Source organism: Scyliorhinus canicula, chromosome 17 (genome assembly GCF_902713615.1).
Source record: "Scyliorhinus canicula chromosome 17, sScyCan1.1, whole genome shotgun sequence".
Taxonomy (NCBI): domain Eukaryota; kingdom Metazoa; phylum Chordata; class Chondrichthyes; order Carcharhiniformes; family Scyliorhinidae; genus Scyliorhinus; species Scyliorhinus canicula.
The window spans coordinates 92,566,069-92,588,693 of NC_052162.1; the positions used below are offsets into that span (position 1 = coordinate 92,566,069).

At 49.9% G+C, this 22,625-nt stretch overlaps 2 protein-coding genes across 5 annotated transcripts in view; one reads left to right on the forward strand and one right to left on the reverse strand.

The window, feature by feature from the left end:
* The window catches only part of LOC119952308 (sodium- and chloride-dependent neutral and basic amino acid transporter B(0+)-like), a 388,856-nt gene that overhangs the window by 95,941 nt on the left and 270,290 nt on the right, over positions 1–22,625 (reverse strand). The gene's annotated exons all lie outside the window — the stretch shown is intronic.
* Positions 3,794–22,625, forward strand: part of LOC119952307 (sodium- and chloride-dependent neutral and basic amino acid transporter B(0+)-like) — a 188,390-nt gene continuing 169,558 nt past the window's right edge. For 3 of the 4 annotated variants that reach the window (XM_038775955.1, XM_038775957.1, XM_038775956.1), the window contains exons 1-2: positions 3,794–3,990; positions 8,135–8,288. In XM_038775955.1, the coding sequence (XP_038631883.1) occupies positions 3,919–3,990; positions 8,135–8,288 (226 nt within the window). In that variant the 5' untranslated portion in view covers positions 3,794–3,918. Of the gene's footprint in view, positions 3,991–8,134; positions 8,289–16,747; positions 16,841–22,625 lie in introns of those variants that run through there. The other variant, XM_038775958.1, reaches the window with a different exon arrangement.

Here is a 22,625-nt window from a genome sequence, read left to right on the forward strand (position 1 = left end):
ATGACTTATATGTGTGAGGTTGGATTTTCCATTTTCATGAGATGAAGAAGCACAAACAAATTGGCTGAAGTCTGCACTTGATATGCACATGGCCCTCTGCTACTCTGAAATGGATTCAAGTAAGATCCTTAGGAGAAAGCAGGCTCCCATTTGCATTAAATTGTGAGCGAATATGTCGTCTGCGCAAAGGTCGGTTGGCATGGGTCGTGAAGGTCAGTTAGTGTGTGTCGCCAAGGTCGGTTTGCATGTGTCTCTAAGATCAGCTGTCATGGGTCCCGAAGGTTGGCTGGGAAAAAAAGTTTTAAAAACACAAACCTAACAGATGCACTGCAGGAACTAACCAAGGCTCCTGAGGGAGCATATTCCAAACTCACGAATACTTCCATTAAGAAGGACAAGGTCAGCAGACAAATGGGAACACCACCACCTGGAGATTCCCCTGCAAGCCACTAACCATCCTGAATTGGAAATATATTTAGATTTAGATTTATTGTCACGTGTATTGGGGCACAGTGAAAAGTATTGTTCTGCATACAATGAAGGCAGATCGCTCCATGCATGAAAAAACATAGCGCATACGATAAATGCACAATGTAAATACATAGACCTAGGCATTGGGTGAAGCACACAAAGTATAGTGCTTAAACAATAGAGAAGATGTACAGAGTGATCAGTTATCCCCATAAGAAGCTCATTCTGGTAACAGTGGGGAAGAAGCTGTTTTTGAATCTGTTAGTGCGCGTTCTCAGACTTTTGTATCTTCTGCCCGATGGAAAAGGTTGGAAGAGACAATAACCCAGGTGGGAGGTGATGTATTCGGCAGGTTGGTTCGATGACCTTTTACTTGCTTGACCAGACTTACTAGGTACCGCATGGTGACTGTATTCACTAGCTCGTGGACTCTGACTGTCTCAGTAGCTGGGTCCTGGGAGAGGGAGAGTCTTAATGCCCTGTGGGCTTTATAGTGGTAGTGTCCTGTCTGGTGATTGGTTGTTCTGTGTTGTGTGTTCATTGGTCATCCTGTGTGTCAATCACTGCCTGTATGCATCTCATTATATAGATGAGTGGATATTATGACATCTCCCTTTTTTAAAATAAATTTTGAATGTGGAGGTATATGCCTGACTATGTACGTGGTGAGTTAATGAACATATGTACATGGGAAGGTGTCTATCGTGCAGATACAGAGTAAACTGAACAAAATTTACAAGAGTTCAGTCTTTGTGGCGGGCGACAAATTCTTGTCGATCGCCACAGAAGTGGAGCAGGAGACGCAGGCATCTCGAGAGGTGGATCGCTGCCATTGCGGTGGTCGCGTGGACAGTCGGGATCGCTGGCAGATCAGTGGAGCAGACCTGCAGAAGGCTGCGTAGTGACCAGGCTTCCCATACTGTAGACATTGCCGTCCTTTTGCTGGACATTGACGCTTTAAATGGGCGGATCCACAATTTGGAATCGTCATGACGCTGATGTCAGCATGATCTGTGCGCCATCGCGCATGCGTAGTGCGGTCGGCCGATGTACCACCTGCGCAGTAGGGTTTTCGGCCTCGTCGTCCACCCGGTCGTGGCGCAGGGATCCGGGAAAAGCACGCAAAACGGCCACTCTCCTCGATGCTCAGGCCTTGCATTTTTGCAATGGCCTGCACCCGTTCTGCCTCGTGGGAGGCCAGTTTTGCAGTTTCTGCCACCCTGATGTGGGAGTAACGATTCTTGGCATGCTCATGGACAATGCACGTCTCGCTAGCGAAGGAGAGGGTCAACTGTTTGATTTTGTGGAGCTGCTGTCACAGGGAGTTGGAGTGGACCCCGAAAATGATTTGATCCCGGATCATGGAATCAGGCATCGAGTCATAATTACATGACTGCGCTAGGATGCGGAGATGGATCGAGAAGGACTGAAAAGGTTCATCCCTACCCTGAAGCCTCTGTTGGAAGATATACCGTTCAAAGCTCTCATTCACTTCAATGTCGCAGTGGCTGTCGAATTTTAGCAGAACTGTCTTGAACATCGTCTTGTCTTCGCCATCGGCAAACGTAAGCGAGTTGTAGATATGGATGGCGTGATCCCCCGCAGTCGACAGGAATAGCGTGATCTTCCTGGCATCCTGCCTTGAGGTCAGAGGCATCGATATACAGGAGGAACATTTGCTTGAAGATTTTCCAATAGGCGCCGAGGTTGCCAGAGATACAGAGTTGCGGAGGAGGCTGGATGTTTTCCATTTCGCTGGAAAGCTGCTTGCTGGTCGTTGCAGATTTACTCGAGGTAGGTTCATTAGGATTAATAGCACTCTGGTGCCATGATGTGTTAGGCAGGTTGGTTCGACGTTCACTGCACCTTGATGCAGTGAAGCTACAAACAGACGTCTGACACAGGAGATGATCCAACACTGTTTTATTTAACTAGAGAACTGCTGTACATATTCAGCTGTGGGTTGACACTCTACTAATCTAACTGATGACCTATTACTGGCTTGACCAGACTTACTAGCTACCGTATGGTGACTGTGTTCACTAGCTTGTGGACTCTGACTGTCTCAGTAGCTGGGTCCTGAGAGAGGGAGAGTCTTAATGCCCTATGGGCTTTATAGTGGTAGTGTCCTGTCTGGTGATTGGTTGTTCTGTGTTCATTGGTCATCCTATGTGTCAATCACTGCCTGTCTGCATCTCATTATATACATGAGTGGATATTATGACAGGAGGGGTCTTTGATTATGCTGCCCACTTTCCCAAGGCAGTGGGAGGTGTAGATAGAGTCAATAGATGGGAGGTGGGTATGCCTGATGGACTGGGCTGTGTTCACGAATCCCTGCAGTTTCTTACGGTCCTGGGCCGAACAGTTGACATAGCAGACTGTGATGCAACCAGATTGGATGTTTTCTATGGTGCATCTGTAAAAATTGGTAAGAGTTAATGTGGACATGCTGAATTTACTTAGTTTCCTGTAGAAGTATAGGCACAATTGTACTTGCGAAGTCGTAGCGTCGACTTGGGTGGACCAGGACAGATTGTTGGTGATGTCTACAGTAGGAATTTGAAGCTGCAACTATCTCCACCTCGGCACCATTGGTGCAGACAGTGGTGTGTACTACACTTCGCTCCCTTAAGTCAATGACCAGCTCATTAATTTTGCAGTTCCTTCACTGTCTCTGGGTCAAACTCCAGGAACAGCACTGTGGGTGCACCTGCACCTCAGGGACTGCTGCAGTTCAAGAAGGCAGCTCACCAGCAGCTTCTGAAGGGTAATTGGAGATGGTTAATAAACTCACCCACATCCTGTAAACGAACAAAAATAAATCGTTAACCCCTTGCACATTCGGGAATTCTGTAAGGTGAGCAAAGCTTCTGGCTCTGTTTGTGTGACTGGTGTCATCGCAAATGAAATGAACTCTTGCACATACCTGAATATTACATCTTTGTAAAATTAACTCAAGCACCTTGAATGGGTCATCATTAGTTTTCGGGTATTAGAACAGAATGTTTTATATTTAATCAAACACCTATAAAGTTCTGTTTTGCTGAGCTTCTGATTTTTGTGGATTTGCTTGGTGCTGTCTCCTTTAAGACTGCTGCAGTGTCCACATCTGCAGATATAAATAACTGCATTTGGTACTGAATATTCCGAAACTAATGCAAATAACCCAAAACTGGAACGTTTAGTCTAAATATTAGCCAAATAACAACAGAAATGTTCAGTAACCTTGTATATCATCCAAGCATGAGAAGGCAGAACTCTACCCCTGTTAAACAGGGACTGACTTCAGACTGCGGGACAGTCATTACCTGAAGAGAACCTGAATCTATTCAACTAGAGACCCAGGGGAGGACAAAGTTTGAACCTTTTTGGACAGAAGTGTTTTCCTCAGGATTTGCATCCAATCTGCAAGCAGGTAGAAGAATTATTCATTATTTTTCAAAAATGGATCAGGAAGAATTGACTTTATCTGTGTTCTCACAGAAAGACCATCAAACACACCCTCCAGAGGACACGGTGAGTAATTTTATCAAAACGCGACAATAAACTCATGTAGAACTCTGAGAGATGCTGATGATTTGGGGATTTTGGTTGTTGTAAATTGCAAAGTCTCTCTGCTGGGTTCAGGGTGTTTCCAAACTGCCATCTGATTGCTGTCAAATGGAGAACAACACTGAGCTGGATTCTCAGTCCACACGCCAACGTGAAAACAGTGGCGTTTTACGGCGAGATTCCGAATTCGCCTACGGCCACCGATTCCCTGTTCCGGGGGGAGCTAGAAGCCAGGCAGCGTAGAGCTTTGATGCGGCCTGGAGAATTACCGGGTCCGTGGCCGGACATGCGCACGACAGTGGCCGCGCCGTGCTTCATGGCGGATGGGGCTTGCGGACCCAGCCCGTGAAATACTCCCCCCTTCGGCTGGCTGGCCGGACCGCCCCACCACAGTGCCCCCAGCCCCGAATATGTCCCCCACTGCCCGTGGATCAGCCTTCCCCCGACTCTGATGGCGCTGGACTGAGTCCGCAGCTGCCACGCTGTTCCCAATGGGTGAGACCATGAAAGACCCATGCCGTCCGGAACCCGGCCAGTTGGGGATTGAGCATTGCAGGGCGGGCCTCAGCCAAATTTTGGCGTCATCGGGAATTCTTCGCCATGTCTCCGGACACGATTTCGGGGTCGGGGATCAGAGAACTCAGCCCAGTGTTTCTATGGTGGGCCAAAACTGTACTTTCTGTTCGACGTCAAGTCTAACAAATTTGCAGACTCATAATGGCACAAAAGGATGCCATTCAGCTATTAAGTACATGCTAGCTCTGTGTCATGTAATCCAGTCATTACCATTCCCTAGCTCTCCCGTTGCAACTGTTCAAGGGTTTATTTTCCTCAAAACGGTACAATTTTATTTTGGAAACATTGATTGCCTCTCCGTGCAGCATCTCTGTGTGCAGTAAGTTCCCGGTCATTGCTGTTCATTGTGTAAAAATATTCTTCCCCACGAGCTCATTTGGATTGTGGATTGACTGACTGACAGAAAGCAAAGGGTCGGGATAAATGGGTCCTTCACTGGCTGGTCAACTGTAACTAGCGGGGTGCTGCAGGGGTCAGGCCTTGGACTTTAACTGTATAAAATCTACATAAATGATCTGGAAGCAGGGACAGAGTGTAACTTACCAAAATTTGCAGGTGGGAAAGCAGGCAGTGAAGAGAGATAAATGATGCAATTCTCCTCAAAGATTTCTGAGTTAATTTGTGGCGGGTTTTTCAGGGGGTTTCCTGCCTGCTCTGCCGGCGTGTTCCCCACCACTATCCAATGACACTTACTCACTTTTTTAGGCCGTGGGGAGTTTCTCACCGGTTTAGCGCACACTTATGGCGCGATCTTCCACTCGCCCTCAAGCGTAATGAGGACGGGGAATATCGGGAGAGGCCAAAAATGGGGATGCCAGATGCCAAATAGTCTGCGATGCAACGGGCCCACTCCAGTAGGCGAATTCGGAATCTCGCCGTAGCGTGGCGAGAAACCAATTATCATCATTTAAGCCCCATTTCCATTCAATTAGAGAGAGCCACCCGTCATCCAACGGCCTCCTGTCATTCACTCCCCAGCAAGTGCTCACACTGGCGCCGATTGGTCCTCATGTTTGACCTGACGGAAGGGCTTCCGTGGCAAGCCGAGGAGGAGTGTAGCAATCTTTGCACACAGGAAAAAGGACCGGGGGTTCTGGCCTGCCTCCCCAGTGCCCGGCGGGGGGTTGAGAACACTCAGCTGGGGTGGTCCGCCACGGGAGGGTGGGGGGGGAGGCGCTGTGCAGGGGGTTCCAAATGCTCGCGGCACCACCATGCTAACCCTTGGATCCCAGGCCCACGCCAGGAGCTACCCCTGTCCCTGTCCGTCTGTCCCACCGATAAGCCGTAACGCACACCGACTGCAGGGGCCTCTGGCTGGCCGGCTGAAAGCTATTGCTCTTAGGGAACCGCCAATTGTGGTTAAGTGAGCACTTGACACATGCCAAGTGGGTTCCCGTAGGTAGGCGGACCACGTAGCATGTGGGAGTCATTGCTTAGCATTCCAATAACCCTTGATGCCTGGACACTGTGTTGGGGTCAGCACCACGCCACCACGCATGCAGCAGCCAACATCCGAACAGGTCCCGGGACACTGCCACGGCCGGAGGGTGGGTTGTTGCACGGGGGGAATGCTTGCATTGTGGAAGAAAGTGACAGAGGCGTCATAATGTTTGTGCAAAGAGTTGTTTAATGTTCTGTACAATACCCCATTTCCAATCGTGCTACCCGACAACCTCTTCCAGCCCCCAACCCCACCCACTCCGGCCCCTACTTAACCCCTCCACCTACGTGCTTGGCCCTCCTAGCTCTATCACTACGTCTTGGTGTTTCCCCAGGATGCACATCTGAGGTGGGAGCAACCAGCTCCTTACCTCGTACCCAGCCTTCGATGCCACTGGCCGGCGTCCTCTGGGGGCTCTAGGGCCGGAACCACTTGTCGGCGGCACGTGCACAACCATGCCACCCTGTCCCTTGTGCTGACCCCAAAACATGGCCTCATCAGAGGGGTGGAAATCGGGAGAGCTGGTGACCACCGTCACCGCCGCATGGGATGGGCCCTCGTTGGCACCCAGCGCCCCCTTCTCCCTGTCGGTGCCCATAGGGCCCTGGGGTTCACCTTGGGATGGAGGGGAAGCTGTTTTGAGCCCTGGCTGCCCCTGCATCATCGGGCTCTTCCAGCCCTGGAGGTTCCCCATGGTCTGCACCATTGTGTCGATGCCCTAAGCAATGCCCCTCGGTGACTGGGACACATCCCCTAGTGACCGGGTCATGCTGTGCAGTGCCTCAGAAATGCCCACAGAATCTCATCAAGGTTGGCCTGGTACTGGGTGACGTCCCAGTGTGGCAGACATACTGCTGAGACCCTCAGCCATGGCCATCACTGACTGCGTGACGCCTTGGACACTTTCACTCATGGTGCCGACATCATGCACCAAGCTCTCTACTGCTGTCACCACCCTGGCAGTGTTGGCCTCGGCGCCATCTCCTGCACCCATAGCCTGTGGGATTCTTCCAATTAGCTATGGATCTGCTGGAGTGATGCTGCCATCTCTCTTTGAAAATCCCGGCTACTCCCTAACACCTCCATCAGCTCCAGGAAACTCGTGCCATCGGCGGAGCATCAGGCTGGGACCCAGCTGGGTCCAGGGATCTAGCAAACCTCCGACTGCTGTCTCGCCCTGGGGGTTCCTGTCTCCACCAGATGTACATCAGCAGCAGTGTGGTGCTCACCAGATTGTGCCCCAGAAGTCTGACCACATGTCCCACTGAGGTATGTGTACTGACAGAGGGTGGGGATGATAGCTGTGTTGCAACCGTGATGGCATCCTCGGAGCTCTCCTCCGAGGTGTTGTCCTTGGAGTGAGGCGAGGAGGCTGCCCGGGATGACCACCCAGGGGCCTCCGATGACGTGGAGCGCCCCCCCCCCCCCCCCCCCCCCCTAACCACCCAGGGTTCCATTCCACCTGGTCCATGTTTTAAAAATGGAATACTACTCGGCGCCAGCGTGAACACTTGTTGGGGAGTCTGCTGAATGACAGGAGGCAATTAGATAATGGTGGCTCTTGTTAATTGTATGGAAAAAGAGCTTAAGTGGTGACAATTGGTGAGATCCTGATTTCGTCTGAGGGAGGGTGTTGGTTGCATCGCAAACTGTTTGGCGCCTGGTTCGGATCTTGTTTTTGGCCTCTCCCGCTGTTCACTGGCCTCGTTCCGCTTGATCGAACCTATAAAAGGAAATGAATGAAAATCACTTATTGTCACGAGTAGGCTTTAATGAAGTTACTGTGAAAAGCCCCAAGTCACCACATTCCGGCGCCTGTTCGGGGAGGCTGGTACGGGAATTGAACCGTGCTGCTGGCCTGCCTTGGTCTGCTTTCAAAGCCAGCTTTTAGCCCAATGTGCTAAACCAGCCCCTTCCCTACCTGAATCAGACCTTCCAAAATACATTACCTCACATTTGTCAGGATTAAACTCCTTCTGTCATCTCTCTGCCCAAGTCTCCAAACGATCTCCCCGATCTCACTTTCTGTCTGAGTTCCAGTCTGAGAAAGTCTAATTTCTGAGTTGTCCGTTTCCTCTCTTATCCCCCCAGGCTGTCACCAAGGAATATGTGGGTGAAAGTGACGAGAATGTGGAGCGAGGGAACTGGTCCTCGAAGACGGACTACCTGCTCTCAATGATCGGCTCTGCTGTGGGTCTGGGCAATGTCTGGAGATTCCCTTACCTGGTTTACAAAAATGGAGGAGGTGATGTAGAAAAATATAACTTGCAGGGGAAACACAGAAATAAATGCATTAATTTATAATATATATTAATTTCAATGTACAATAAAAATAATGCAAAGATGAACATTGCAGAATTAGGGAATAATGAACTGAATATCACTACGTTAAGCTGTTGTATATTTATTTAACTTTTTACTTGGAATGTGGGTGATGTGACAAGTTAGTATTTATTACCCTGCTCTGAAGGCAGTAAAAAATAACCATATGGTCCAAAATTTACACCCCCACTTGTATTATTATCACAACTAGCTTCTGTGTATCTGCAATCGAGGGGACTTTCAAGCCATGCTCCCACATCATTTGGCCACTCTCCCCCAGGCCTCACCTCCCATTTTTCTGATCACGGGCCAGACCCTAACATGTGGGCGGAGAATCCAGTTTGACTCAGAAATCGTGACCCGCGCCGGGTCGGCAACTCTCCGGGCACCGAAAAGCGGTGTCACCGGAGAGTACGCCGCGCCGCATGGGGCCATTGCCAGAGGACCGCTCCAACATTCTCCGCCCTCGACCAGCCAAAGTCCCGACTGCATGGATCTAGCCTGGTACTGCTGGTCAGGATACTCGCGTGATGCCTGGGGACTCAGTCAGAGGGTAACCGCAACAACAGCCCTCCGGCCCACTCGAGCCACGATACCACAACCCAGGGGACCAACACGGAGGAAAAACACCACAACACAGGACACCAGCACACAAGGAACATACACACAAGACACCACAACCCAGGGAACCAACACGGAGGAGACGGACAGGCATGAAACTACCATCCATGCAACAACACTGAGGAGACGGACAGACATGAAACCACCACCCATGTTACCGACACTGAGGAGACTGACAGACATGACGCAACAACCCAGGGGATTTCTGACTTCGGGTCCGATGGCGACAGTGACTTTCTGTCACTGCTGTCACCTACACCTTCCACCATCGCAGAAACTCTCACCTCGCTTGGGCTCTTTAGCGATGAGGCTTCTTGGACGCTCATTGATGAGCACCACACAGCCGCTGTTGGACAGCAGGTGGAGGTAGGAGCAGCCGAAGGGCCGGATAATCGGAGGGCACACCGGCCCCAGCAACCAGCTGCCGCCCAGACGGATCCCGGGTTCCTGGAATTTTCACACCCACCCTGTGACCTAATGCAGTCAGAGACTCAGGGACGTGAGATGGGGATGACGGCCGGTTTCCAGCACCTGCAGATACAGGTGGAGGGATGCATACACATGCAGGAGAGGGAATGATGCTGGTTATGAGTGCCAGCCAGGCCAAAACCACAGTGGAGGCAATGGGGGCAATGGTGTCGGACATGGGTCAGAGGATACAAGGCCTGGGGCTTTCTGTGCATGCGGCCTCCGCGGCACAGGAGAGGGCTGCCCTTTCACAGGCAACAATGAGCCAGAGCCAGCTGCACATCGCAGAAGCACTCAACAACATGGCCCAGTCTCAGCAGGCCATTGCTGAGAACATTTGCACCATTTCCCAGGCGCTGGCTGTCGTCACACAAACACAGGGAAGGCCAACTCCCTGAGCTCCATGGCTGAGTGGGCCGCCAGAACTGGCAGTGCCAGGTGACGGGGTCCCTTGGGTGTTGGATTTGAATGCACCCAAGTCCCATGGAGAAGCCCGCGAGCCATCAGGCACCCCGAGGGAGGAGGAAGCGATGTGGCCCATTACGGGGTCCTGGAACACTACGGAACTTCGGACCCCCCCCCAATCATCTCTGGTGCACCTGGTGGGCAACAGGCAGAACAGGGTGGCCGCATGCCATCCCGGTCGCCTGAGGCGCAGCCTGGCCCATCCAGGCCAGCCTGCCCCAGGAAACGACCACCAAAGCAGACCCTAGTCACAGGGCAGGAGTCACAGCAGTCCACCTCCACTTCTGCTGTACCGTCTGTCGACACCTCGACATAGTAAGGCCAAAAAGCTAGACACTGAGTACGTTGGCACGGGTGCAGGGAACAGATTAGTTATAGGGGCTAGGGCACATGTACAGAACGTTCGTTATTAAACATGCTGTGGCACGCTCCTCTGCTGCAGCCTCCACTGCCTCTCTGTGACGCTCCTGCTCCAGCTCCCACAAGGCTGCATGCAGGGCAGCGGCTCCCGCCACCACAGCAACAAGACTGGAAGATGCAAAACATTACGATCTGCAGGGGGTGGAGGTAGACAAAGCTTCAGCATTGGGGATGCCCCCTTCCAAAGCCAGATGCCATGGTCAGCCGGTTGGCAGTTCGCGCACCATCCATGCATGTCCCCACAATCGCCCGCCCCTGGTGCCCTGACACCTGTCCCACCTGCCAGGGCCACCGTCTGATGCCACTGCTGTGGGTGCAGTCCTGAATGTACTCGCCGGTGGGTGCCGCCGGCTGGGTGGTGGGGGGGGGGGGGGTGTGCGAGGGGAGGGGCATGGGGTTCCTGCATACATCCCTGGGCTGAGCCAACAACCGGGGGTGAGTGCCCATCTGTGTGGCCGCCGTCATGCCATCCGTAGCGTTGGCTCCGGATCCGTGTCCGGCCGCCATGGCTGTCTGCCCCACCATGGCCATGCCGTCTCACCCTCCTGGAAGCCCCCCGCGCTGATCCCCGCCTCCTCCGGCCGCAGCATCAATCAGCAACTGGTTGACCCTTTTTCAAACCTGTGGTGGGATTCTCCGATCCCCTGCCGAGACAGAGAATTGCCGGGGGGGCAGCATGAATCCCGCCCCCGCCAGCTGCCGAATTCTCCGGTGCCAGGGATTTGGCGGGGCCAGGAATTGCACCGCGCTGGTCGGGGCCATTGGTAGCGGCTCCTTCCAGCGATGCTCTAGCCCGTGATGGGCCGAGTGGCCGCCCGTTTCTCGGCTGGTCCCACCGCCGTTAATTACATCAGGTACTTACCGACGGGACCTGGCTACGTGGGCGGCCTTCGGGGTACTTGGGGGGCGCGGGTGGATCTAGCCCCAGGGGTTGCCCCCATGGCGGCCTGGCCCACGATTGGCGCCCATTGATCTGCGGGCGGGCCTGTGTCGCGATGGCCGATGCGGAGATAAACACCCCCTGCGCATGCACTTGGATGCCACCAGCGCACGCTGGCACTTCCGCACATGCGCCAACTCACGCCAGCCGGCGGGGGCCCTTCGGTGCCAGTTGGCATGGCGCCACCTCCCGCGACGGTTGGTGTGGCACAAACCAGTCCGGGGCCGGCCTAGCCTAGAAGGTGTGGAGGATTTTTTGGGGCAGCCCGACGCCGGAGTGGTTTATGCAACTCCTTCCCGCCGGAATTGCCTGCCCCTCCGGTTTTCACAGAATTCCGCCCCTTGTTAGAACGACGCTGGCGTGACCCCGGGCTGCAGTATCGCTGATGGCCCGGAGAATCGCAGGTTGGGCCACCTCTGGTGATTCCTCGGGCCGCACGACACCCGCCGCGCTCGCACGTATTTGGCTGGTTGGGAGTATCGCGTCCCGGCGTCGGACCAGCATCGCGGGCCGTTTCGGCGTGAACAGCAATTTTCCGAGCGGACTTGGAGATTCCTGGCCATGGTCCCAATTTTGGAGAATTCAGCCCCCAGTGTTCAATATAAGTTGGAAGACTGTGAGGAAAGGATCCTTTGCTCGGGGAGGGATTCCACACACAAATACAGATGTGGCATATTTTAAACAAACATAATTAATAACACAGTATTACTCACTTTAACATCACAAAGACAACAGCTTACAACAATCCATTAAACAATGTTTAACAATACAATGAAACAATAGACCTTGTGCTATCTCAGCCAAACCCATCTTAGATCACAATCCACTTTTAAATACACAGGCACACTTGCTGAATATAATTGTTTTTTGAGACTCCTTAAAAGGAGAGACCTGAACCCTGTCAGAATAATGCAGAATCTCTGGCTAAATTCTTCAAAAACTTCTTCTCAGCTTGTCTTCCAACCCTGACAGCATTTTCTGAAACCCTGCTAAAATTCTGGTCGCCAAGTTCCTCCCATTAGTTACATCTTCTTACTAAGCTCATGGAGTGGAACGGTGGCACAGTGGTGAGCCCTGCTGCCTCACAGCGCCAGGGACCCGGGTTCAATTTCGGCCTTGGGTCACCGTCTGTGTGGAGTTTGTACATTTTTCTCGTGTCTGCGTAGCTTTCCTCCGGGTACTCTGGTTTCCTCTCACAATCCAAAGATGTATGGGGTAGATGGATTGACCATGATATGTTGTCCCTTACTGTCCAGAAATGTGCAAGTTAGGTAATGGGGTTGCAGAGATAGGGCGGGGGTGGGCAGGTGTACATGGGTGGAATGCTCATTTGAAGGGTCGGCGTAGACTCGAAGGGCTGAATGGCCTCCTTCTGTAATGTAGCAATCTATGATTCTATGAACACAGCTATCTACTCCCCAGGCAACTCTCTTAATAGTCCTCTTCACAGCCTGGAGGTTAGTTTTGCTCGGGTGGAGGGGATCCGCGCCGCATAAGGCTTCGGCATGGTTGGGGGAATTGTCAGAATTCCAGGATTTGGGAATATAAAGTACGCCACAAGGGAATTGGAGGAGCGGTTAGGTAGCTGTCATTCATTATCTTCTTTAAGGTGGTCATGAGCAATTGTGAGGAGGTGGTGAGGAGGAGGAGTGCTGGGGAGGAGGGTTCTGGGTATTTTAGGGATAGGTGGGGCTCGGTTGAGCAGATGTTTTTGTAAAAATTGTATAAACTTGTTTGACCATTTTGTATGTTATAATTCAAAATGTTCTTAATAAAAAGAGTGTCACTCACGATGCTACAGCTAATCTGGCTGGTCAGATCCTCACACTTTTACTCTTTCTTTAAACTTTGAATTTGCTGTTTTGAATTCTATTTGTGGCCATTAATTCCCCTGCAGTGCATGGTGATGAGGGACACCATATTGTACACATATTCCTTGCTCAGATGGTGTTACAAGATTTGAATCACAGAGTGATATCAAACAGTTGACAGTACAGGGGCTGTTTAGCACAAAGCTAAATTGCTGGCTTTGGAAGCAGGCCAGCAGCACGGTTTGATTCCCGTAACAGCCTCCCCGAAAAGGCGCCGGAATGTGGCGACTAGGGGCTTTTCACAGTAACTTCATTTGAAGCCTACTCGTGACAATAAGCGATTTTCATTTCACATTATTGTAATATGCAATCACTGTGGACAGAAATCTAGAAAAGTGGGTGGGCAGTGAGTGGGGCAGATCCCTCAGATGCCCAGGTTAATGAAATGAAAAAATGAAATGAAATGAAAATTGTTTATTGTCACAAGTAGGCTTCAAATGAAGTTACTGTGAAAAGCCTAGTCATCACATTCCGGCGAGGCTGGTACGGAAATTGAACCCGCGCTGCTGGCCTGCTTTGGTCTGCTTTAAAAGCCAGCTATTTAGCCCTGTGCTAAACTAGCCCCAAGGAGCTTCATAGGAGCATTATCAGACAAAATTCAACATAGTCAAAGAGGTCACATTTGAGGTGTGCTTTCACAGGGATTTGGGTAGAGAAGTGGAGAGGTTTAGTGAGGGAATACCAGCTGAATTGTAGCAAGTGTCAGATTCTCTGCCACTCCCCCCCCCATAGATAAACATTGGGGGTGGGTGTGGTGAATGTGATTCACACCGGATTATAATCTGTACAGACATGTGCCTATATTGTAAGTGCAGTTGCACTACCTGACCACCAGGGGGAGTAGCTCTGGGAATGCTCGAGAATTGTAATGGGCTTCTCCCTTGGTTCCGCCCAGGACTCCTCCCCCTGGAGCTGCTGTATAAAGATCAGTGCCACATGGTCAGCCGGCCAGTTCACCGAAAGTTCAATGGCTAACCAGCTGGCTCTGTTGTGAGTATATTCCCGGCTGGGTCGCTGTCTGTGCGGAGTCTGCACGTCCTCCCCGTGTGTGCGTGGGTTTCCTCCGGGTGCTCCAGTTTCCTCCCACAGTCTAAAGATGTGCGGGTTAGGTGGATTGGCCATGCTAAATTGCCCGTAGTGTCCTAAAAAAGTAAGGTTAAGGGGGGGTTCTTGGGTTACGGGTATAGGGTGGATACGTGGGTTTGAGTAGGGTGATCATTGCTCGGCACAACATCGAGGGCCGAAGGGCCTGTTCTGTGCTGTACTGTTCTATGTTCTATGTTCTATATTAAAACTATTCTAATCCTACAGGCACGTGTCCGTAGAATTGTTGGTTCCAACAGTGGGATCTTGGCAGGGGAACACCAGCTGCCCTGAGTCATTTAACCAGCTGGAGGCAGGCTTTTCATCCCTCAGAGAGTTGCCAGTCAATCAGAGGTCATTAGCTATCCCACACTTCAGTACAGAATCTTGCAGTGTTAGATCAGGATTTTGATTGTGTGAGATTCTCACTGGGTGCCCATCTGGGAGGGCCTAGTAAGAGGATGAGCTGAGGGTTGAGGTTTGAGAGGCACATTAGGGGAGGGCAACCTAGGGTGGTTTGGTGGAGGAGAGTAATACCTTGTTTGGCAAGCCCTTTTGAAGGGCCCAGAGGACGCATTAAAGATGAACGCCACACAGGGAAACCTGCCAGGCTGCCCGCTTGCTGTCGGCCTCAGCTTCCCAGGTTAAATACCAGTAACAATAGGATGAGGCCCTTATTTGGGAATTGTCCTCTTTAGGGCCTCAATTGGTCCACTGGCGGGCATGCAGCCTGCTGCTTGTATGATTTCAGTGGGGGCAGAGAAGTATGTGTAGCCCTTTGCCTTCAAACCCATTGGCTAGGGAGCGTAAAATCCAGCCCTGGGCTTTGGAGCTTTGCAGCTGAAGGAATAGCTGCCAACGGTGGAGCGATGAAAATCAAGTATTTGTAAGGCCGATTTATCGGTATAAATGAAGAGATAAATTTGCCTGAGTATCTACTAGGAGCTGCTGCATTATGAATCAAATAAACTGAAAACTCAGAACAAGGTCTGTATTAATGTTCACATTAAGCCTGGATTAAGCTCAATTCCTGTAAGTAGTGTAGCCAATTGAAAGGGTTGGCGCAGAAGCGCAGTGGTTAGCACTGCTGCCTCATGGCGCCGAGAACCCGGGTTCAATACCGGCCCCAGGTCACAGTCTATGTGGAGTTTGCACATTCTCCCCGTGTCTTCATGGATCTCACCCCCACAACCCAAAGATATGCAGGGTAGGTGGATTGGCCACATTGAATTGCCCCTTAATTGAAAAAAAAATGAATTGCCTACTTTCAATTTGTAAAAAATAGCTAAATTAATGATCTCGCCTCTTGATGCAGAACTAAAAATTGAGAACCGGGCGGGATTCCCCAACACGCCAGCCCCTTTTCCTGCACGGCATGCCCCCACTGGCAGCACAATCCTCTGGTCTGGCAGCCGGTTAATGGGGTTTCCCACTGTGGCCATCCCTCGCCATTAGGAATCCTGTGGGCGTGGGTACGCTGCTGGCGAAGTGGAGGATCCTACCTGCGGAGAATCCCGCAGGGTATTGTTATCAGTTATAACAGTAACTGTCCCAATATTTTAGGGAGCAATACAAGATAATACAGCTGGAAATTACTGCAGCAAGGACACTGTCTCATGATCTTAATCCAGCTGCTTTTTAGAAGTGCACAGTGACATGGACAACTTGGACTTGTTTAAAGGTCAGATTACATTACTTCATAATCTTTTTCTTCCCTTGAATTTTTGCATATACAGTCTGCCGCCATCCGACTTAGTGTGCAGTCCTCCTCCCCGCTCCCCCCCTCCCCCCCCCCCCCCCCCAGCCCACCCCTCCATGCCCTCCTCCCACTCAGCCCCTTTGTGCCCTCCCTGGTCAGTCTGGAGGGGTATTCCCCCCTTCTTCGTATTATTATTATTCTCCCCTTCCCCCCCCCTTTCTTTTCTCCCTCCGTCGGCAATAAAAAACGATGCTGTGAATATCTGTACAAGTTGTAATGAACTATACAAAGCCAATAAATATTTTATTAATGAGTCCAATCTTTATAAATTTAAATAGTTGGGTTTCCATCTTCTTCTATTGTATCTCCTTGGTTGAAGTGATGTCCTTAGAGCATTGTCAGGTGGTTTGTTGACATTTAAGTTCTGTTCACTGAGTGATTCATGTAGATTCAACGTGGGAAAGACTGGTGTCTGAAGTTGTACTTTCAGTAGGTCTCGCCGATTACGTTGAAAAGGCACTGCCTCTGTAGCCTTAATGATGTAGGATCCGATATCGGATGGTGATAGACTGTATATTTTTCAAGGGTATGTTTGGTTAAAAAGCATCTGAGCCAGTGATAGCTCTGAGCTTAATGGTGTTGCTCGGTAAGAAAGCAAAGCCAAGTGAATGCTGGATTGCGAGTCATTTGCCTTGCTAATGAGTTGCATGATAACGTGTACACCTTTCTCGACTTTCCCATTAGACTGTGGAAAGCGTTGACTTGAGGAGACATGATGAAAGTTGTACTGATCGGAAAATTCTGTCCACTCTCAGCTCGCGAAGCAAAGACCATTATCGGACATTACCGTGTGTGGAATCCCATGTCTCAAAAATTTCTCCTTACAAGCCTTTGTTACAGATGAAGATGTAAGATCTGGAAGTTTCATCACCTCAGGAAAATTTGAATAGTAGTCTATGATGAGAACATAGTCATGACATGTAGTATGAAACAAATCGATGCCTACTTTTGTCCACGGTGACGTAGTTAACTCATGCTGCCTGAGTCTCTCCTTACATGCCGGTTGATATTTCTGCCAAGTGTCACATGTCATGACCATGTCACTTATCTCTTTGTTAATACTCGGCCGGTAAACTGCTTGCCGTGCTCTCCTCTCACATTTCTCGATTCCGAGATGTTCCTCATGAATCTTGCATAGCATCTCTGATCTTAGACTCAGCGCAATGGCAATCTGGTCCATCTTAATAATAACAATAATAACAATAGTCCATCAATTACTGTTAATTCTGTCTGCATGTTCTGATACTATTGTTATGGGCCAGGTTTTAGAGAACCTCAGGAACTCAAGTTAACATTTTTCAAGCATATAGTGAACATCTTAGCAACCATCAATTCAAATATAACCTCCCAAAAATACACCACTAAGTAATCCTTTAAGCTTTCCTTTTGACATCCATAAGACTTAAAACACCTTTTACCAGAAGCACGTCACATTAAAGTCACTACTGAAAACATTTATAATTCTGAATTCACCAAATGATCAAGTGATAGTCTTTTCATGGCAGAGAGATCAACAGTACAGCTGCTCTGTCTGGCTTCAGCTCCAACACTGAAAACAAAACTATAACACACCCTGAAGCCTGCTCAAAAACGAAAATAAAAAGCTGACAGACAGCCCAGCTCCACACACTCTCTGACATCACTGCAGTAATAAACAGCCATTTCTTAAAGATACTCTCATGGCAGATACTTATATACACACACCCATTTTATAAAGGTACTCTCACATGACACTATGGACACCGTCCCTTTGGCCAACCATGCTGGGGATAATGCATCGCTCTGAGCACGATTGCATCTTTTTGTGTCTCTAAACGAATTTGTTGCAGCTTCCAATCTGATGCTGGAAGATTCTCCATGCATAACTGCGTTTGAGCTTCAATATCACCAATATACTCTGGTGGTGAACTTTCAGTGTTGATAGATCCTGACAGCATGTCAGCTATTATATGGTCCTTTCCTGGAGTGTATACTAGGATGAAGTCATACCTCCTCAACTTCATCATCATACGTTGTAGGCGAGGAATCATGTCAATCAAGGTTTTATCTGTTATGTGAACTAACGGTCTGTGATCCGTTTCCACTATAAATGTAGGTAGTCCATACAAATAATCATGGAATTTCATTATGCCTATAAGCAGCCAAAGACACTCTTTTTTGATGTGGGCATCTCTGCACTCCGTGGCACTCATCGCCCTGGATGTGTATGCAACTAGAACCCAGTCTGATTGATCATTTTGTTGAAGAAGCACTGCGCCTTTCCCGTCTTGACTGGCGTCAGTGGAGATTTTGGTAGTTCTAGTTGGGTCAAAGAAAGTAAGAATTAGAGCTGTAATCAGTTGATGATTGAGATCCAACCATTCATATTGGTGTCATTGCATCCATTCGAATTCAGTGGGCTTCCTTAACAAATTACATAAAGCTGACATTTTCGTCGGCAAGTTGGATATAAACTTGCCCAAGAAGTTTGCGAATCCTAGAAATCATAACACAGCTTTTTTATCCTGTGGCTGTTTTATGTTCTGGATCGCAAACATTTTATCATTATCTGGTCTGACACCTTGAGCTGATATTGTATCACCCAAGAAGTTTAAAGATATTTGTGCAAATGTGCACTTTAAGTGGTTTAGTTTTAATCCATACTGATGGATTCTTTGAAACACTTTTTCAAACGAACGATGTGGTCTTCTTCTGTAGTTGACCGTATTATTATGTCATCGACATAGACTCTTACACCATCATACCCTCAGTCATCTGCTCCATTATTCTGTGAAAGATTTCAGAAGCGGAGCTGATCCCAAAGGGCATGTGGTTAAAACAGAAGCGTCAACTGGAGTATTGAATGTACAGAGCAATTTACTTGAATCATCCAGCTGCATCTGCCAGAATCCTTGCGAAGTGTCGAGTTTAGTAAAAATGCGGGCATTTGCCATTTCGCACGTTATCTCTTCACGCTTAGGGATAGGGTTGTGTTCCCTACGAATATTCTTGTTCAGATCTTTGGGATCTATACAGATTCTGCGATCGCCTGATAATTTCTTGACATATAGTAGAGAACTGACCCAGTCAGTCGGTTGCGTGACTGTAGAGATGATTCCCTGTGACTGTAGCCTTTGTAGCTCTAATTTCAGCCTTTCGCGCAAACGAGCTGGAACCCTCCTAGGTGGGTGAATTACAGGTTTTGCATCTTTTTTTCAGGAGAATCTCATCTTGGTTAGGTAAAGTACCCATACCTTGAAATACGTCAGGGTATTCTTGAAGTAGCTGCTGGATCTTATCGCCCAGGCGTGATGTGTCTTTGGTAATCATGGAAATTCTTTGAACAAACTACAAGTCCTTGCAGGCTTGAGCACCTAACAGATTTCTGGTTGTCCACGATCTCAAACCGTAATATTTTTCTGATCTTCTTATTTGCTGCTTTTAAATGACACAATCCTGTTGAAGCAATCTGGTTGCCATTGTAGTCTTTCAGCCTACATGTAGCAGGTATCATCTCATGTTCCCCTGGAATTGATGCAACATCTTTGCTTGCCATTAAGTTGGCTGAAGCTCCAGTGTCAAGCTTGAACAGGATTGGAAAGTTGTTGACTTGCAGTTGAGGTCCATTCACTGTTAGAGTCAATTACATTGATTTGTTGAGGAGTCTTGGTCGTTACTTGAAGTTCCTCTGTCTTGTCAATAATTCCAATGAAGAAAGTGTTCTCTAAGGAAGAATGATCCCCTTCGGCTGAAAGATTTTGCTCTGATTTATGATTCTCCGTTGTATATAGATTTGCATTTGGAGGCAAAGTGATTGAGTTTGGAACATTTCAGACATCTTTTCCCCTGAGCAGGGCATTTCCCCTTTAAGTGGGCATTATCACAGTGGTAGCACGTCATGACGTCTTCTCTGAAGCATGACATATGCGCCGACTTCTTTCCTGGGGAGGGGGGGGGGGGGGGGCGGGGGAAGATCGAACCCCGGGGGTTGCCCCCATGTTGGCCTGGCCCGCGATCGGGGCCCCCCGCTCAGACTCCGGACCAGTGCCCTGGGTGCACTATTTCTCCTTCCGCGGAGGGCAGCACGGTGGCCTAGTGGTTAGCATATCCGCCTCACGGCGCTGAGGTCCCAGGTTCGATCCCGGCTCTGGGTCACTGTCCGTGTGGAGTTTGCACATTCTCCCCGTGTCTGCGTGGGTTTCGCCCCCACAACCCAAAAATGTGCAGAGTAGGTGGATTGGCCACGCTAAATTGCCCCTTAATAGAAAAAAATAATTGGGTAATCTAAATTTATAAAAAAAAAAATTAAAAAAAAAAAAATTTCTCCTTCCGCGTCCGCCAAGGCGGAAGCGGAAGAGAACCCCACATCGCACATGCGCCGGCAGTGACGTCAGCGGCCAGCGCATGCGCGGACCGGCGAAGGCCTTTCGGCCAGCCCCGCTGCCGGGGGCGCCGGTTTTTTGCGCCAGTCTTCTGGTGCCAACCGCTTCGGCGCGGGGCTGGTCCCCAAAGGTGGGGAGAATTCCCCACCTTTGGGGAGGCCCGACCCCTGAGTGGTTGGCACCACTCCCCTACTCCGGGACCCTCCATCACGCCGGGTAGGGGAGAATGCCGCCCCTGGTCACCTCATTAGTGGAAGCATTGGAAAGGGTGCAAAGGAGATTTACCAGGATGCTGCCTGGATTGGAGGGTAGGTCTTATGAGGAAAGGTTGAGGGAGCTGGGGCTTTTCTCACTGGAGCGAAGGAGGATGAGAGGTGACTTAATTGAGGCGTATAAGATGATGAGAGGGATAGATCGAGTGGACATTCAGTGACATTTTCCTCGGGTGGATGTAGCTGTAACAAGGGGGCATAACTATAAGGTTGATGGAAGATATAGGAGGGATGTCAGAGGTAGGTTCTTTACTCAGAGAGTGGTTGAGGCATAGAATGCACTCCCAGCTATGGTAGTGGAGTCGGACACTTTAGGAACTTTCAAGTGGTTATTAGATAGGCATATGGAGTGCACTAGAATGATTGGGAGCAGGTTGCTTTGATCTTAGTTTCAGACTAGTTTGGCACAACATCGTGGGCCAAAGGGCCTGTACTGTGCTGTACAGCTCTATGTTCTATATGTTCTATGGTTCGGTGGCTGGGGCGAACAGCAGCGGGGACATGGGCATCCTTGTCTGGTGCCCCTGTGCAGCTGGAAGTATTGGGAGTTGGTGTTGTTATAGTTTTACCCAGGAGGTGAACGCGTCTAGGGAGATAATGACCTCTGGTGTTCTCTCTCCGGAGGGGGTCATTATCACATTCAGCAGCGCCTGATGTACGAGGTAAGCTGTCTACCTTTGACAAAGCCTGTCTGGTCCTCTGTGACCACCTCAGGTACAGTTCTCTAGCCTTTTGGCTAGGATTTTGGCCAGTATTTTGGCATCTGCGTTCAGCAGTGAGATGGGTCTATATGATCCACATTCTGTTGCATCTTTGTCTTTCTTAGGTATCAGCGATATTGAAGCCTGTGCTAGCATGGGTGGCAGTGTGCCCCTAGCTAGCGAATCTGTGAACATCTCCCGCAGGTGCAGGTCGTAGATTTTTTGTCTGGCCCCGGCGCCTTCCCTGCTTGCATGGAGCTAATGTTGTCCATGATCTCTCCCAGTGCTAGCGGCGCTTCCAAGCCCCGTTTTCTGCCCTCCCCCATGACTGGTATGTCCAGTCCATCAAGGAACCGTTTCATCCTGGACTCCCCCATTGGGGCTCTGAGGTGTACAGCCCTTGGTAGAAGGACTTGAAGGTTTTGTTGATCTTTTCTGGTTCTGTTTCTAATGTGCCTCTGGTATCCCTGATTTATGCAATTTCTCTGGTGGCTGCCTGCTTTCTCAGCTGGTGTGCCAACAGGTGGCTGGCTTTGTCTCCGTGTTCGTATAGGGTTCCACATGCCTGGCGGAGTTGATGCACTGCATTCCTGGTGGAGAGCAGATCAAAGTTCCTTTGTAGCTCTTTCCTCTCCACCAGGAGCTCTACGGATGGGGCCTCGGAGTATTTACGGTCTACCTCCAGAATGGAGTCGACCAGCTGCTGCCTAGCCATCCTTTCCTCCCTATCTCTTCGTGCTTTGAAAGCGATGATTTCCCCTTAGTATGATCTTTAGCGCTTCCCAGAACGTGGAGGGTGAGACCTCCCCGTTCTGGTTGTTCTCTGCGTACTCTGCTATGGCCCACAATATATTTTCGTTGAAGGTCTTGTCAGCTAGTAGGGCAATATCCAACCTCCATTTGGGGTGTTGGACCCTGCCCATCTTCAGCCTCACGTCCATGTAATGTGGAGCGTGGTCTGATATCACAATTGTAGAGTGTTCCACTTTGTCTATCCCTGGAAGCACCATTTTCCCCACCACAAAGTAGTCAATTCTGGTGTACTGGGGAGAAGGAGAACTCCTCCCCCCCTGGGTGGGCGAACCTCCAGGGAGGTTCCACTGCTTCCATCTGTTCCATGAAGTGACTGAGTTCCCTTGCCATGCTTGAGGTTGTCCCCATTTTGGGGTTTGATCTGCCTATCGTTGGATCCTGTACACAGTTGAAGTCTCCTCCCCATGATTAGTCGGTGCGACGCTATGTCAGGGATTTCTGCCATGGTCTTCTTGATGAAGCTTGTCTTATCCCAGTTGGGTGCGT